The sequence below is a fragment of the Rhinatrema bivittatum genome, chromosome 1 (genome assembly GCF_901001135.1).
Source record: "Rhinatrema bivittatum chromosome 1, aRhiBiv1.1, whole genome shotgun sequence".
In the NCBI taxonomy this organism is placed as follows: domain Eukaryota; kingdom Metazoa; phylum Chordata; class Amphibia; order Gymnophiona; family Rhinatrematidae; genus Rhinatrema; species Rhinatrema bivittatum.
This window is the reverse complement of record NC_042615.1, coordinates 822,483,641-822,501,190: the sequence shown is the minus strand read 5'-3', so window position 1 is coordinate 822,501,190 and position 17,550 is coordinate 822,483,641. Positions and strand designations below refer to the sequence as shown.

Below are 17,550 nucleotides of genomic sequence, written 5' to 3'. Positions count from 1 at the left end.
CTTAGTACCTGTTGACCCATATTAAACCACTGCTCACAGTGAGACCTCCACGTCGCCATGCTTTGAAGGCTTGTGCTCCACTGTAGAGGCCAACCCATTCTAGGGAGCCCTTTCCTGCTAAAAAGAAAGAGAACTTTCCTGTGGGCCAGCCTGTCTTGCCCCAATGAACATCACAGGGACCTGACTACCTCGGCTCTGCCAGCCTGTCTTGCCCCTACGAAAATCACAGGGACCAGACTACCTGCGCTCTGCCAGCCTGTCTTGCCCCTATCAGCTTTCTGCCACTCTGCCTTGCTGCCATACACCAGATGACTCACTCAACTCCTTGTGGTGTTCTTGCACTATCATGGTTCTTCAGTGTATTGATGCTAGTCTTTTTGCTTGCTATATTCCCTCTTCATTGTGCTGTAGGATGTTGATGCCACTTGTTGTGCCACTTTGCCTGTCGTGCTGCCTTCAAAGGTTCATGCATCTTTTATCAGCCTGCTGCTTTGTGCCTCTGTTAAAGCACTCTTGCCACTCCTGGTACCCCTTTGTCCCTTTAAAATACCTTAGGGTATTCATGCCACTTTGGTGCCACTTTGCCACAGTCTAAGTACCTTGGAGCTCTTTTCTCGTTCTGATGATAGCTCCCCAGAAGTTTCATCAGAATTGATAAGAAAACTCCAATTCTGCAGCCAAAAATAGGCTGCAAATATTTCCCCCTTTGACTTTAATGGGAAATCGGAAAACGAATAAAACATATATTAACTAATTGGTTTTCCCCCCTATGAAATGAATGCAATGAATATGAGTCCCGGTGAAACAAATACCGAATAGCAATGAATATTTTCCTTCTCCACATCCCTATCTTTTTCATAGAGGAAGCCAATGCTTCCATGATCCGTTGTTGCTCTCGGACACAAGTGACCAGACCAAGGATGGCTTGCAAGGCAGGAGACTCCACCGAGTCCATGGCCTTTGCAACCTGTTGCACTGGAGATGGGCCCTTGGCCTGGTGCAGGATTGGTACGGCCCTCTGGTCGGACCCAGAGAGCTCCTGCCACCAGGAGGCAGAGCATACGAGGAGTCAGAGTCTAGCAGGAGCTTCGCAAACAACAGTCCGGGGTTTCAGAAGGTTGAGCCCTTGGGTACCCGGACTGCCTGGACTTAGATGGGCCTCAGATGGTCTCCTGTAGCGGTAGCGGAGGGGTGTGCCCACCACGAGCAAGGGTGCACGGCTGATGCAGAGGATGGACCAGACCCAAACTGGAAGCTCTGGTGACCTCAGGGAGGTAACAGTTCAGGAACTTTCTCCAGGTGAGGCAGGCAGCGCCTGCGGGTCTAGACAGGTAGAGGCCACGGTTAGATTCCAAGCAGGTTGGTCTGGTAGTCGCAGTAGGCCAGTGTCCAAGAGAAGCGCAAGGGGCAGAGCCAGAGTATCAGTCCAGAAGTGGTCAGCCAAAGCAGGGGTCAATACCAAGGTCAGTCCCAGGGTAGTCAAGGTAAGCGAGGCTCAGTTCCAGGCAGCAGACTAAGAGTGGGCAGGCAGGCAATGGTCAGTTCCAGGCAGCAGACAAGAGAGTAGTCAGGCAGGCCGAGGTTAGTACCAGAGATCAGTCCAAAAAGGTACTACCTGAGTAAAGATACAGGAACACACGGAGACTCAGGAACAAGGAGACACTGGAACACAGGATTCGGGAAACTACTGCACCATGGTGTCGACCCGATTGCCAAGGCGAGGTCCTGGGGACAGGGCCGCGCTATATATAGGGCTTTCATGTGATGTCATCAATCTGCGCCCACATCGGTTTTACCATGCTTGGCCCTTTAAATCTGAGGATGTCAGCCGCGCGTGCACCTAGGGGCGGGGCCAAGGCCGCCGAAGATGCGGAGCCCCGATGGGAGCTCTGCTGCGAGGCCTGCGGCATGGAGGAAGCCAGAGAGGGCCTTGGTGAGCGACGGGGACGGCAGGAGCTGGCAGCAGTGGCGAGACCGGAGCTAGTTGAGGGCAGCGCGAGGTGAGCAGGCCCGGTCGCGGCCCCCATACGGCCAGGACGTGCAGCAGAAAGTGATAGACTGAGGATTTATTTATTTATTTAACTTTTTTATATACCAACATTCAAGACGGTGGTCCCATCATGCTGGTTCACAAGAAACAGGGGTGTAATTATAATAAACTTTACCATTTAAACAATAGTGCAGAAAAGCAGTTACAAATAACAAGGAAAACAATAACTTGGAATGAGAAGGGAAATGAAGGTCAGATAGTTATATATAAGTATAAATAACATTGTAAGAGGTGGCTATTAACGCTAATACTAGCGGAGCGTGTTGAATGAAGGGAGTTAGATGGAATTGGAGTTAGGAAAGGCCTGCGTGAACAGCCACGTCTTGAGTCTTTTCTTGAATGTTGAGATGTTGGGTTCCATTCTAAGATCCGGGGGAATGGAGTTCCATAATGTTGGACCGGCTGTGGAGAATGCCCGATCTCTGAGCGTGATGTGTCTGGTAGTCTTGGCTGGAGGTACTTGAAGTGATCCTTTGTAAGCATCTCTTGTCGGTCTTGTGGAATGGTGTAATCGGAGGGGGATATGTAGATCGATTGGGGCTAATTGATGGATGTTTTTGAAAATGGTGAGAATGGCCTTGTAGATTATTCTGAAGTGGATGGGCAGCCAATGGAGGTCCATCAAGATAGGTGTTATGTGTTCTCTTCTCCTGGTGTTGGTGAGTATACGGGCGGAGGCGTTTTGGACCATTTGTAATGGTTTGGTGTGTGATGAAGGGAGACCAAGCATGATGGTGTTACAATAGTCCAGCTTTGCGAAAATGATTGATTGTAGGATTGTTCTGAAGTCATGTGTGTGGAAGAGGGGTCGTATTCTTTTCAGCACTTGGAGCTTATAAAAGCAGTCTCTGGTGGTTTTGTTGATGTTAGCTTTCAGGTTTAGGTGATTGTCAATTTGAACTCCTAGATCTCTCACTTGTGTGGTGTTTGGTACGGTAGGATGGGTGTATGAGATGGAGCTGTTTTCTGGTGTGATGAGTAGAAGTTCTGTTTTTGATGAATTTAGTATCAGGTTGAGACTTGTAAGAAGTTGTTTGATATTTTGGAGGCAGGATTCCCAGTGCAACAGATAGATAGAGACAGATAGAGGGGATGACTGCAGTGAAGAGAGATCTGAGGAACTGGGTGGGAATGGGGTGAGAGGAACAAGTAGTGAGTGTGGAAGAGGAGAGAAGATGGACAGTTTCCTCCACCGTGAGTTCAGAAAAAAAGGAGAGAGTGGCAGAGGCCAAAGGAAGGAGAGAGGAAGGTAGAGGTGACAGGGTTAAGAGCTCAAGACTAATTTTGTGGATCTTTTTATGGAAATAGTCAGCCATAGTATAGGCACAGAGGAAAGTGGGGGTGGGAAGCAAAGGCAGTTTGAGGAGGGAATTGAATATGGCAAAGAAAGAGTGAGGGTTGAAAGGCAAGTGCAATAGAAGACAGGAAGGAGGTCAGCATGAATTTGAAAAGTATGAAGTCAGCAATGGATACAGAATATTAGCCAGTGACATTCTGCGGAGAGGGAACAGGAACGTAGGAAACAAATTCTGGGAGTGAGCTAAGGTTTGGTGCATCTTATCAAATGGGTAAGAGGAAAGGCAGGAGTGTCTAAAGCCAATACACAAGAAAGAGACCATAAAATAGAAATAGAAATGTGTAGGTAGAAAATGAACTGGAAACCATAGGCAGTGAAGCACTGGAAAAACAGAAACATCACTAGTCCTCTAAAATCAAACACAAATGTAAACATATTAAAATAAACCATACTATTGCCAAACAGAAAACAAATAGAACAACATCCAATAATTAAGAACTCATATAAAACGTTTTAAAAAATGTCCAAACAGCAATAAAATATTTCAAAACAGCAGACACATCAAACACCAAACATGAAATTGCTTTATTTCCAGTCACCTTGAGCTGGTCATGGATTGGTGGGAGTGGCATAAAGAGAAATTACTACTTACCTGAAAATTTTGTTTTCCTTAATGTAGACAGATCGTCAGGACCAGTGAGTTATGCACCACTATTAGCAGATGGAGATGGAGAAAACTGACATCACAGTGACATCAGCCAGCCAGTATTCTCTTCAAAAGCAACCATAGACAGACTAGCAAAAAACATGATTAAAAAACAGACAACCATTTTTGTACTCCACAACAAGAAATATTGAACTCAGGCAAGAACGTATGAATTCTAATCTAGGGACTGGATGAACACTTACCAGTAATCCCCTGGAAGACATAACCACACAGGAGGACCATAACACAATGAGTCAGCAGCCAAAGGCAGGAAGCTGAGTCCATCTGTCTACATTAAGCAAAACGAAATTAACAGGTAAGTAGCATGTAGTCAGATGGACTCGGGACTAATGGGATGTACCCAAGCTATTCCTGAATAGGGTGGGACACTGCTTGTGATCCAGTCAACACCGCATGTGCAAAAGCTGCATCCTCCCAGGCCTGTACATTTTTATTTTATTTAAAATTATTTGTATACCGCCTATACAATGGAAGTTAGATCTGAGCAGTTTACATGTTAAAAACATACATAATTAATTATGAATAAAGGGGACACAATATCAGACAAACAAAAAGTTCTTGCTAACATACATTTAAAAGGTTAATTCAAGTAACTCTAGACGATAATACCTGGAAAAGGTGTGTATAGAGAATCACGTCGCTGCTTGGCAAATATCGATGGGAGATAAGAATCTAAGTTCCGTCCATGACACTGCCTGAGCCTTAGTGGAATGAGTCCTAACCTGAGTAGGCAACAGCTTTTCAACAGCCACATACGTTTGTCCTCCAAACGTTTGTCCTCCAAACATTTGTCCACCATGGAGGACAAACAGGCTATCCGTCTTTCAGAAAGGTTTAGAAACCTCTAGATACATCATGACATGTTTCTTGACATCCAAGGAACACAACAGGTGATATTCTTCTGCGTCTCTTTCCTCATCCAAGGAAAGCAAGGAGATGGATTGATTCAAGAGAAAATCTGAGACTACCTTAGGCACAAAATAAGGAATTGTATGCAGCTGTATCACTTCTGGAATCACCCAAGAGAGTGGCTTCTGGCAAGACAAGGCCTGCAGCTCAGAAATTCGACGTGCAAAACATATTGCCACAAAAAAAAACAAAAACATTTTCAAGATCAGTAGATGCAATGAAAGGACCCACAGTGGTTGAAACATAGAATCCACCAAAGAAATCCAACATCAGATTAAGACTCCACAAAAGAATCAGTAACTGCAGGGGAGGACAGAGATGTTTCACTCCCCTCAAGAAGCGGGCCACATAAGGATGAAACAACAAGGATTCGGCATTCTCCAGGCCCCTACAACAGGCAAGAGCTGCTACCTATACCTTCATGGAATTAAGGGCCAATCCTTTATTCAACCCATCCTGCAGGAATTCCAAAATGAGCAGGATCTTACTGAATGAGGAAGCACACCTCGATCTTCACACCAAATCTCAAACATACACCAAACCCACACATATGCTAAGGAAGTGGATAACTTTCAGGCTCGCAACAAGGTGGCAATCACCGCAGCAGAATATCCAAGCTTCAATAGGCGACCCCTATCAAGGGCCAAACTGTAAGATGAAACAGAGTCTGATCTTCATAAAGAACAGGCCCCTACTGCAACAGATTCCTGTGTAGTGGAAGACCAAGGGGGGAGTCTACTCGGAGTATTCGCAGATCTGCATACCATGGTCTCCAGGGTCAATCCGGTGCCACCAAGAGCACCATCCCGCTGTGGCCTTCGACCCTCCAAACTATTCTGCCCACCATGGGCCATGGGGAAAAGGCCTACAGCAGCTTGTCTTCCGGCCAGGCCTGCATGAGCGCATTGATACCCAGGGACTTTAGATCTTTCCTGCGACTGAAGTACTGATGAACCTTTGCATTGTGTGAAGTTGCTAGCAGTTCTAGAAAGCCTGAGCAATCCACTATCAGCTGAAATGCCTTGTCCAACAATACCCATTCTCTGGGGTCCAGACTCTCTCTGCTGAGAAAGTCTTCTCTTACATTGTCTTTTACTGCAATGTGAGATGCTGAAATGTTCTGAAGATGCATTTCCGCCCATGCCATAAGTTGGTTTATTTCTTGTGTTACTTGCTTGGCTCTTGGTTTCTCCCTGCCAACTGATGTAAGCCACTGTTGTGTTGTATGACATTGCCCAGACAGTTCGACCCTGCAGCCTGTTGCTGAATTGCAAACATACCAGCTGGTCTTCCAGGCAATTGATGTTCCAGAGAGACTCCTCTGTATTCCAGCACCCTTGCGCTGACAGTTCCTGCCAGTGACCTCCCTATCATTGGAAACTAACATCTGTCGTGAGCACCAACTAGTCCAGCAATGTCAGGAAGACTCCCATTCTCAGGTGATGTTCTTGTCACCACCACTGGAGGTGAAGCCAAATCGAATAGTCCTGTGGTTTCCAACAAGACAGCAGGGTGCGCTAAAATGAATGCATATGCACCCTCACCCATGGCACACCTTCCAGGGTCACCACCATCAAACCGAGCACCTGTAGATAAGGCTATACTGTCGGGCAAATAGTGTTCATCAAGAAATGTACTTGGGACATCAACTTCTGAATAAGAGCTTCTGGCAGAAAAAATTTTGCTCTGCTTCATGTCGAACCACACACCCAGATTCTCCAATGACTGAGATCGCTGAAGACTGCTCTTGGCCAGGTTCACCACCCAGCCAAGATCCTACAACAGGGAAATTACTTTGCGGGTCACCAAACGGCTCTCTTCGACAGACTTGGCCTGAATCAACCACTTGTCTAAATACAAGAGTACTAAGATCCCATCCTTTCTTAGCTCTGCCACCACTACCATCATAAGCTTGGAAACGTTTCTGGGAGTGGTGGCTAGACCAAAAGGCAACACCCGAAACTGATAATGGCGCCACAACACCATGAAGCACAGAAAACGCTGGTGTTTCAGATAGGAATATGGAGATATGCTTCGGACAGATCCAAGGAAGTCAGGAATTCCCCTGACTGTATGGCCATTATCACTGAGTGCAATGTTTCCATGTGAAATGAGTCACCTGCAAATGAAAGTTGACCCAGTGTTGATCCAGAATGGGACAAAAGGAGCCTTCCTTCTTGGGTACAACAAAATAAATGGAATATTGCCCTGTATTTTCTTGAGATATAGGTACTGGAACCATGGTCCTCAGACTGAGGAGCCTTGACAGTGAAAGCTCTGCTTCTTCTAAGTGGAGTAACAGGGAGACACAATGTCCCAACCAATTTCTTAGCCACAACTGGTGTCTGGCCACAATTACCGAAGTCACTCCTCTGACTGAGTTGCTGACCAAATCTTAGCCTGCATCTGCTAAAAAGGTGGCAGCAGGTTCCATAACTGCCCTTGAATTCACTCCAGAGCCATCAACCTCCTGAGAGAGAAGCAAACAAGAGCGGGAATGGATCTGAAGAAACAAGCCACGGGCGCTTGGGCCTTGCAGGCTCTTGGTGCGCCCTAGAACTGCTGCCCCCAGCGGATCGCTCCCAGACCCCCGCTGGACCACCAGGGAGTTTTGGCAAGTCTTGGGGGCAGTCAGGAGTGTGGGGGTTTTGTTTAAATTTGCTCCTTAAGTTTAGATGGTCGAATAATTTGGTGAAGATTCATTGTATTCGTGGGAAATCACGATACGTTTTGTGATGCAACGAATACAATGAATATGGCCCTATATGTTGTGGATTGCAATACGTACCAAATGAATGCACACCCCTACTAACTACAGACTGTAGGATTTTGCACCTCCACCATCTGCTGGAGACAGAAATACTGACGGACTGTAGCTGGCACCTCAGGGTGTAGGGCTAAATCAGTCAAAACTTCTCTGTCTCCATCTGCTGGAGGGGAGGCAAAACCCAGGAGTCTGGACTGATCCGGGTACTTACAGGGAACAGAAGTAATTGTTTCTGGAAGTGATTGCTCTGATTGTTCACGCTGGAAAATGTAAATTAAACTGAACTGATACTTTAAACTAGACATCTAACACATTCCCTGATACTTTAAACTAGACATCTAACACAAATAATTGTGGAGGAGGGGGAACGTTCATCCATTACACTCACCCAACCTCTCTAAAGCAACTATTGATTGAAGAGCAGGAATCTTCTGTAGCACAGCCATGCGGCGTGGTGTGTGCACCCCTCTCCCCCACTAAAAGATTTGCAAGCTGCGCCGAAGTGGTAAAAACCTCTCCGAGTAAAGGCCGTGCGGAATGACCTAACGCCAGTTCCGAGGCTGGAGTTAAATTTGCTGCGTTAATGAGAGTGCGTCGGGCACCAGGGAATTTTCTGCATCGGGGGGTGGGAGGGGGTAATAGCTAATAGCCTCATCTACATGGACTTTACATGTGATCAGTGCTATTGGCTACACATTTGTTTAGACCTCTAATCCCCTTATTGCACATCCAACCACAGGTTAACCTGTGAGCTAGGCTAAGCGCGCTTTATTGCATCAGCCTCCCAGTAACTCTGGGTCAGCAACAAGGAGGAGATGCTGTCAGGGAGAATGGAAGTGACTGGATGAGAGGAAGACAACTTTGAAGCTAAAGAGCACTCTTAGAGCAGTGGCCAGGACAAAAGACAGAATGACTATTGAGTTAAAGAATGCAGAGCATGGGGACAGTAAACTTGATGACAGTAGTGGCTTGCAGCAGGGCATAAGATTAGAGAGGATTAGCATCAGGAAGAGCAGATGTAAAGGAGCCTTAGGAAAGAGAGGGAAACATCTACTGAGCCGACGTGCATATCCTGACCAGTAGGATGGAAAGCCAAGGCAGCTGGAAAGTCCTCCGGGGCAGCTAGAAAAAGTATTCAGACCTACTGCATCCTCCTCAGTCCCTACAAATAATTAATTACAGGCAAACAGTACTCTCTCATCCAGTGAAAGGGATCTGATAAGAGCCTGGGGATAAGAAGCTGGCAGCACCCAAGAATCAATGAAAGATATTGCTCTGTTCTTGTCCTTAGCACTTAAAACATAAATGCAGCCCTTGCTCCTTGTGTCAGTTTCTGAAATCATTATTCTGGGAGAGTGAGGGTGGGGCTTCCTCTTCCTGTCTCAGTTCCTCTGAAGTCACATTTGCAGGCTTGCACTGCCTTGTGCTGTCCCTGGTGATTAGATCAGTGGTCACACGATGACACAGATCTGCACATTCAGGGGCCTGTCATAGGCATGCAGAGTATCTTGGTGGGGACAAATTATTATTATTATTTATTATTTATAACTTTTATATACCGGCATTCGTAAAAACATCATGTCGGTTTACAGGTAACTGAGAAAGGAAATTACAATGATAGGTGGAGGAAGGATAGTTAGATATACTTTAAAAATATACTTTAAAAAGAAAAACAAGCCAAGGAGGCCTGGACTTAGCAGAGAGGACTCCTGGTTTCAAGAAAGTAAAGGGAACATCTGGTTGCAGCACTTTACAGCCTTAATAGACAACCATACAAAAGAATTTAAAAAATCAGAATAGCAACAACAATATAACATTTATCTAAAAGAGATATTTCAATAAAATATACAGTTAAAAACATTTGTAATTAAACCCCCTCCATAAGCACCCAAAGCCTCTCCCAGCAACCTCTCACTTCTGCAACCTCCCAAATTAAGCTCCCACAGAAGCAAGATCGCCACACTCAACCTAACCACAAGCAAAGCGGTCGAAGAAAATAGGCCTTACGGTGCTTATCTACCATCAAATCCTGTGCTTAGATGTAATTCAGGTATAGAAACAGGGACGCATCTTAAAAGGTGCGTCTTATTGTGGGAGTCTCTCTGCCCTGCTGCCTGGCCAGTGCCCAGCACTGACATTTTTGTATAGAGAGGATATTTATGTTATTGCTGTGTATGTTTCTATGCATTGTGTAACCTATTGACAGAAGCTAGGGTAATGTCCAGTGGAAATAGCAGCTAGGGGTGCATCCTAAACAAAGGTCAAGAAAGAGTTAGATACAGATTACAGAAGGCCATCAGTCATACTTGTAAAGGAGCAGCAGACCGAGTGTTATTACTGAGACCCTCAGGGAAGGGGTTACTGCCAGTGGCACTGCTAGAAAAAGGAGAGCACACAGTGACGGGTACTAGATACATACAGAGGTTCACAGAGAGTGGCCATCTATGCCGGAATTCATCATCTGCCAAATAGTGCAGAGCCATCATCGCCACTCAGAAAACTAAGGAAACGTAATTCATCCTCAGCATCAAGGAGTCATTATAAAGCAAATGAAATTAAGGTGGCAGTGACGGGGGAAAAGAGGAGAATGTGGAGGAGGAATCATTTCTTCAGTGGGGATGTACTACTAGGCAGGGCTCCCTGCAATTCTCCACATTCAGTAACAGGAGGCCGTACTTAGCACTGTTCATCATTTCTAAAGCTCTGTCAGACATATGCAGCGCTGTGCAATCACACACGCATGCCTGATCCTGTTGTGCTCCTGGGCATGGAGGGAGAGGGGGCACATGGGGATCAGGCATGCGTGTGTGATTGCACAGCCACAGACTACGCAAAGGCCCATGGTCATCCCAGGGTTCCTGCACAGGGGAGGCGGATCAAGTTTTCAAGGCCCATGGGGGGTTTGTTCTACTGATGGGGGCTCTCCTGCAAACAGTCAGTCAAAAAAAAAACTAAAAAGCAATCACTCTTCACACGCCAAGTTTGTTCAGGCCAAAACGCAAATCCAAAAACAATACATGCAGGCTAGTGCACCAATACTGCAACAAAACTCCACAGCACAAAATAAACCAAAATATCACGTTCTCCTTCCAACACTCCCTCAAACAGGTCAGCTCTTCTGGGAAAGTACTCTCTTCCACCCTGGGCCCTCTCAGTACCCCTCCGACCGTTGTAAATGCCTCCTCTATAGTCCCATCTTCTCTCTCTCTCAGGTTTGGAGTCAGGGCTCATGGTAGAAGAAGTCAGTTTTTGGCTCTGGTGACTTTCCCAAGCAGGTTGCCCTTTCCCTTAGTACCACCTAGTGCACTGGTCACCAATCTTCTGCAAGAACATTTCTCTCTCCAAGAATTCACAGGAATTCCACTTCTGGAATTTTTCTCCTCCTCTTAAACCTCTCAGGACCGTCTCAGTGGGAGACAGGTCCTATGGAGCCACTCAGTTGGGAGAGAGCTCTAAGACTATCAACACTCTACGCCTTGGACTCCTCACTCCTGCTCAACTCTCGGAACCCTGCTTCCAGTGGCTACTCCTCGTAATGGGGAGTGGTGCTCCTTCTTACCACCCTGACATCAAAGGGCCTTTCAGAGCCTTTCAGACTCCACATACACACACTGAGGGCACTCAGACCAGCTGAAGCCACATTCTGTATGCTCCAGGGAACTTACAGTCTAGTCAAGACATACATGACAAACAAGAGCCTGTGGGAAGTGTATGTAATGTAAAGAGATCAGGATTTAAAAGCAGCCTCAAAAAAGTGAGGTTTTAAACTGGATTTGAATATGGCCAGAGAGAAAACATGACACACCAACAGCACAGAAAGGTGTAGGGTTGAATAGCAGAAGAAAAGGACATAGACAAGAGTAACTTACTCGAGAAAAGGAATTCAAGGGGAAGGATACAAGGTTGGGGTAGGCTAACTATTGGCCATGGGCCTCACTCAGCTCCTCTCCACCTTTTTGTGTGCCCTGCCTACCGCTAACATGAACTTCATTGTCTCCAGTCCACTGACGCTTACCGAGCATCATCAGCGATGGCCCGACGTCAAAGGAAGGGACTCTTGTTGCTGGGCTTTCACATCATCCTGGTAGATGATGAAGGTGGGACCCAAGGTCCGAGGTGCAGGATACACTGAGCTGGTAGGCCCTCTAGAAGCGAGTACCTAGGAGAGCAGATAATCCTGAAAGAGAAGAGAGACCCCTGAGGAGCGGTTGTCTGAGTTAGTAGAGACCCCGAAGGGTAGTTGGAAGCGAGAAGCCCCCGAGGAGCGGGTGCCCAGAGCTTCTTCAGGGGCGAGATACCCTGGAGCGAGTAGAAGGGACACTCTTATAGTGAATTTCTAGGGAAATTCTGCTCTAGTATCCTCCACCTTGCTCCCAGGCAATTTACAGAATTTCTGAATTTCTTCGGTGTGTAGAGGAGCGCCACGGGGCACCCCCCTCTATTTGATTGTCATGTATATTGTGTTATTTTGACCAATATAACGTATGTGGAATTTTGCAGAATGTTAAGTTTTTGTGCGCAGAGTTTTAACTTTTTTGGTGAAGAATTCCCCCAGGAGTAAGAGAGAAGAGGGCCCAGGACAGAGCCTTCTGGGCACAGCGACTAATAATGGATAACATAGGGAAGCAAGACTTGCAGCTCACTATCGGTCTCCCCACCCCCTTGTACAAGAATCACAGTACACCTATATGGCTTTAAAAACAAGGCCACAGTTTATTACATAACATAACCCGAGCCCTCAAACTTATTATACAAACAATGCAAAAAACCCCACTCCTTTTCCCCCTCCTCCTCCTTGATCCTCTTCACTTACCACCGCGTCCCAGTGGTAAGATTAAGCCGTCACCCCATCTCACCTACCCCGCCGCAGCCCCAGCGAGGGTAAGCTTGCGACCTGAGCATCAGCCCCCCCCCCTTGCTCATAGGCCAACCCGTGTATCATCCCCAAACTACATGAGATTCTCCCCACCCCCTTCCTCCAATGTCCTTTACAATCCAATACAAACACTTATCACTTAGGGCTCAGGTTTACGCCACAAACAAAGACAACCTTGGTTATCTTTGTTCCCCCACTGCAACCCCAAACCCCTAACACATTGTTGCTCTAAACCCTCCTGCAAAGCATTGTTAAATAAGTCAATGCCTACATCAGACAGGTGGACACCATCGGAATGGAAGAAACCTCCCAACACCTCCCACGACCAACCATGGTGCACCCAAAAAACCCCTTGTCTCTGTAGTCATTTACCAATCTGTCGGTTCAATTTTTTAACCTACCATTTCCACACCAGTGCGGTATGATGTCAGATCCTAATTATGATGTCTGACCAACCCACCTTAGTATTGGACATTGCATTCATAAAGCACGCCAAATCTTTCCACATTTGTGTCACCAATTCTTTGCAAGAAAATTCCCCAATATCATTGCCCCCTAAATGTATAATGAGCACCCGTGGTACACCCCAACTCCTAACAAGCCTTTGCAGGAAAGGTATTAACTCCCCCAAGTCATGCCCCCTTTACCGAACCATCGTATTTTCCATTTCATGCTATCCAAGGTCAGATTCGTTCCATATGGATGCTTCACTGCCCGGCACTGAGCCCATTTCACGAAGGAATGGCCCAGGCCCACGACCCAAGCACATTCCTGCTCACAAGACACTCCCTTTATGTCTGCAAAAGAAAAAACGGACATTAGTCTCCGGACTTCCCCCCACCAAATCCCTTGTAATCCTCATTTCCTTACATATGACTTATATGCATTAGATCGCCATCTTGTGCTCCTACCATGTGACAGGGGCTGACCAATGGCACGGTAGCCCCTGTGACATAGTAAAGGCAAAGGCTATCGGTGCCATTTTGATTACTGGCAGCGACGGCCCGAGTGCAGGAGATCGCTCCAGACCCCCGCTGGACCATCAGGGACTTTTGGCAAGTCTTGAGGGACCCTCTTGACCCCCACAAGAACACAAGAATGGGACACTGGGATATTGATTATAATTTACAAGAACGGTACACTGGGATATTGATTATAATTTACAAACGTCTGTTACTAACAAAAACGTTTCTTTCAGGCTTAACAGCCCACAACAGTTATTACCAGGCTTCACAGCCGGGTAAGAGCCGCAAATGAAGAACGGACCAGACGGTTCAACTTGGTCATGTTGAACACGACGTCAGGCTTGCAGATGTGGCTCATACTATAAATACAAAAATTTCTTTATTCACACTTTGAAGTCTCTTAGCACGCCATAAGCGAGTTTCAAGCGATATAGATGGTGCCTTTTGTGTTTCTGGATTTTCATTTTTAGGACCTAGTTAATGCTCTTTGTTTTTTGATAAGATAGCAATGCACCATACTGAGTCGGGTCGAAATGCTCTACTACACTGGCCAATCTCAGGAAACCCCGCACCCCATTAACAACAATTTTGGCTACTCTTGGCCCTGTTCTCACTCCTTTTCCTTTTTTTTTTACCTTTCTTCTTATTCTTCCTACCCCCTCTTCGCCCCTCTAATAATTTGAAAATATTCACATATTTCTGCTTTTTACGCTGCACCAGACGCGTAGGCATCTCCTCCCATAACTCAGTTAATGATGCCAAAGCCGGATGTCCCATATCATGCCTAGGGCCTTCCTCTAATACCCCTGCCTGATTGGTCCTAGAACTGGAGGAAGAGGAAGATGACCTAGAAGAAGATGACCTCCTGCCGCCCCCGATGCATGCGATCCGTGTTCAGATTCACCTCCTTTCTTACCTGTCCCCAAAGTCGCTGCACTGATTTCCTGAGTCTCCTCCAGATGCGCCTCCGACTTCTTCCTGGGAATGTGCCACTCCTGTCCCTGCGTGAACTCTTTATCCCTCCACGCCTCCTGCCTCTAAGTTCCTGGAAACGCCATATCCACTGCATCTGAAATAGAAGATGCCCCTACCCCCGTAACGCCCCCCAAAGAAACTCCTGTCCTTCACCCCTTCTCGCTTTTCTCAAACCTGCGGAATGCCAAAACAAATCAGCCTGAGCCCTACTCCCAGCCATCTGACCCTGTAACCCATGCTGCAACCATCCTGGGGGAAAAACTCCGGCCCCCTCAACTGTCCTGGAATCCAGCGGCCAAGCCCTCACGATGCCCATCCCATCCCACCCTGACCTGCCCCATCCACCCCATCGCAAATCGGGTACTCACATAATGCCCTGGGGTATCCGCTATAAGCTCCGCCTGTGAAAATCCACTCAGTCCCTCTGTCCCATACTTTGGCAGTTCCCTGTCATACCCTGCACTGCTAGCTCTGCCCCCTCTGCCCTAGCCTTCACTGCAGGCACCTCCACTGCCCGCCTCCTAACTGGACGCTTACCCCTCCCTCGTGCACCGCCCTCCCTCACTTGCGTTAATAAACCTGTTGGTATGGGAAAGGGGGGCATGGTGGCTGGCTGCACGCTTCTTAGGACACCTGATCTGCTGCAGTAATCCGCGCAACCTCCCTCCTCCTTCTCAAAGGAGCCTTGCCTTTTTCTCCACTGCTGCACTGCAGAACTTGCCTGCCCCTCACTGAATCCTTCTCTCTATGAGCCCAGGGTAGGCCTCTGCCAGCCATACCCGTGGCAAACAGCTCCGAAGGAAAAACGGGAGGTTCCAAAACCACAGGGGGGGGGGGGGTGGTGGTGCACAAAATATGGACAGGAATCAGTGCGGGAGAGCCCGGGAAAATCAAATCTCCCGCCGAAGCATTTAGAGAATTTTCATCCGCGGAGCAAAGGGAAGCCTCGCAGGGCGGGGAGATGCCGGAAGGGGTGGGCGGAGCAAATGCCGGCGTGTCGGCAGACTCGGGACCACTTTTGCCGGAATCAGATGCCCTCGCCTGCAAGGGGGGGAAGGCTGGGAGACGAACCCGGGGGGGAGGGCCATGCCGTGGGTACTCACCAGGGACGGCCTGCTCGAGGTGCTGGGAGCCCGCCCGGGCTGCGCCTGTCTGGACGCCGTCGGGGGTCAGCCGACCACAGTAGCAGGTAGGGAAGTGGCTCCGCGTTCGCGGCCGCGCTTCATGCTGCCACTAAAACAAAACCTGAGCAGTAAAACCGCTAGCAAAAAAAAGCCGCCTGGATCAGCACAGGCTGCGGAGCAAAACAAGCTGCTGCCGTTTGCCTCGCTGCTTCTTGCTGACTGAGGCAAGCAAATAAAACCCGCGCAATTGCTACTGTTTCTGAGGTAATCAATGACGAGGCAGCAACTCAAAATTGTTGCCATCGCCATGGGTTACCTCCAACCCCGTTCCCCTCTCCCTAACGGCTCCCTGTGCTTGCCCCATGTTATCTACTGCAGCGCAGGACAGGCCCCCGCTGCCCCTCCATAGCAGTGGAGGAAGAGCCACCAGACCATACGTGTAAGCATGAAGGGAGACATTGAATAATGGTGAGCATACAGGGCTTAAAAAAAATAATATCAATAATAAAAACAATAATCTTGCCTGTTTGGAGGAAAGGCACGCTTGCCCCCCCCCCCCCCATGTTGGCGGAGCTAGCGCTGCTGGCCGATGGCCTGATGAAGGCTGCCCTGGGGAGGCAGGGTCACGTTTCTTTAGCTGAATTTCCTGCAGGGCCTTAGCATTGTAGCAGGCTGGAGTCCAGCAGCGGCGGGAGCGCTGACTCACTCACACTCACACTCACACTCACACTCTCTCTCTCTGTCTGTCTGTCCCGCCCAGGGAGTGCGGCCACGCGTCTGCTTCCCGCGGTTTCACGCCGCTGCCGTGGGTTCATTTAAGCAAATAAATTATAAAACTACAGCGAGCGGCCGGGGGGGGAGAGCCCCTGGTGCCAGACTCGGGGATAGGCCCCGTGTCACGTCCCGGCGCTGCTTGGAGAAAAGGAAAATAACTTAAAACAAAATGAAGGGAGGGGCATAACAAGGGAGGCCCTGAACCAAGCCCTGGGAGCTTAAAGGAGGATAAACGGGGCAGGATCAGCGCTGGCCTGGGAAAGATTAAACTCTATTACAATGTGGTAAAAAAAAAGTGAAATAACTTCAGGAAGCCTTTGTAGATGGTCGCCCAAGCAAGTCCCCTAGCACTTGGAAAATGTAGAGGAAAGGCAGGATGGGAGGAAAATCTGCATGAATGCAACGGAACGAAGAACAGGATACGTTCAGGGGCCAAAGGAGTTTGTGGCAGCCCGGCACGTGTTTAGAAAGTCCCTGGCACAGGCGAGGAAAGCAGCGGGGGTGAAGCGGCCGGCGCAGGAGCAGCAGGGTAACGCTGCCACCAGCTCCCCTGGGCTTTCCGAGGACATTTTAAATGTATGGAGCTGGTCACCGCCGCCTGCAACAGAGGGGTGCCAAGGATTTCCAGAGGGGCAGCAGAGAGCAGCGCTGGCACTATTTGTGGGTTAGTGCAGGGATATTACTGTTACAATTTGGGGTCCGTGGGGAGCCAGGGTTGCAGCTGAAAGCGGTGGGAGGAGATTAGAGCCCTGACTGAGAGAAGGGTGGAAGGGGAAAGAGGAGGGAGGAGGGAGGAGGAGGGAGGGAACCCAGGATAGGACCTGGGTGGCCACAGTGGAACTGCAGTAGAGAAAGAACCAATAGACGATACCTAAAAGCATGAAGGGAGATGTAAGTGAAAAAGCCAAGATGGAGCAGAATCCCAAAACCCCATCTAGTACAGTGTGTCAAGGAGAAGACCTCGGTCAAGGATGTCAAAAGCAGTAGATGGGCCGAGGAGGATGGACTAATGGTCCTTGGCCTTGGCTTTGGCCACCAACAGGTCACTGGAGACTTTGGCAAGAGCGGTTTCTGTGGAATGTAGAG

The 17,550-nt window shown here is 48.1% G+C and overlaps 1 protein-coding gene across 1 annotated transcript in view; it reads left to right on the top strand.

Annotated features, from left to right (window-relative positions):
* The first annotated feature begins 16,857 nt into the window (after nt 1–16,857).
* The window catches only part of LOC115073477 (polymeric immunoglobulin receptor-like), a 102,689-nt gene continuing 101,996 nt past the window's right edge, over nt 16,858–17,550 (top strand). Inside the window, exon 1 of the mRNA XM_029571918.1 lies at nt 16,858–16,993. Within this exon, the coding sequence (XP_029427778.1) occupies nt 16,858–16,993 (136 nt within the window). The remainder of the gene's footprint in view (nt 16,994–17,550) is intronic.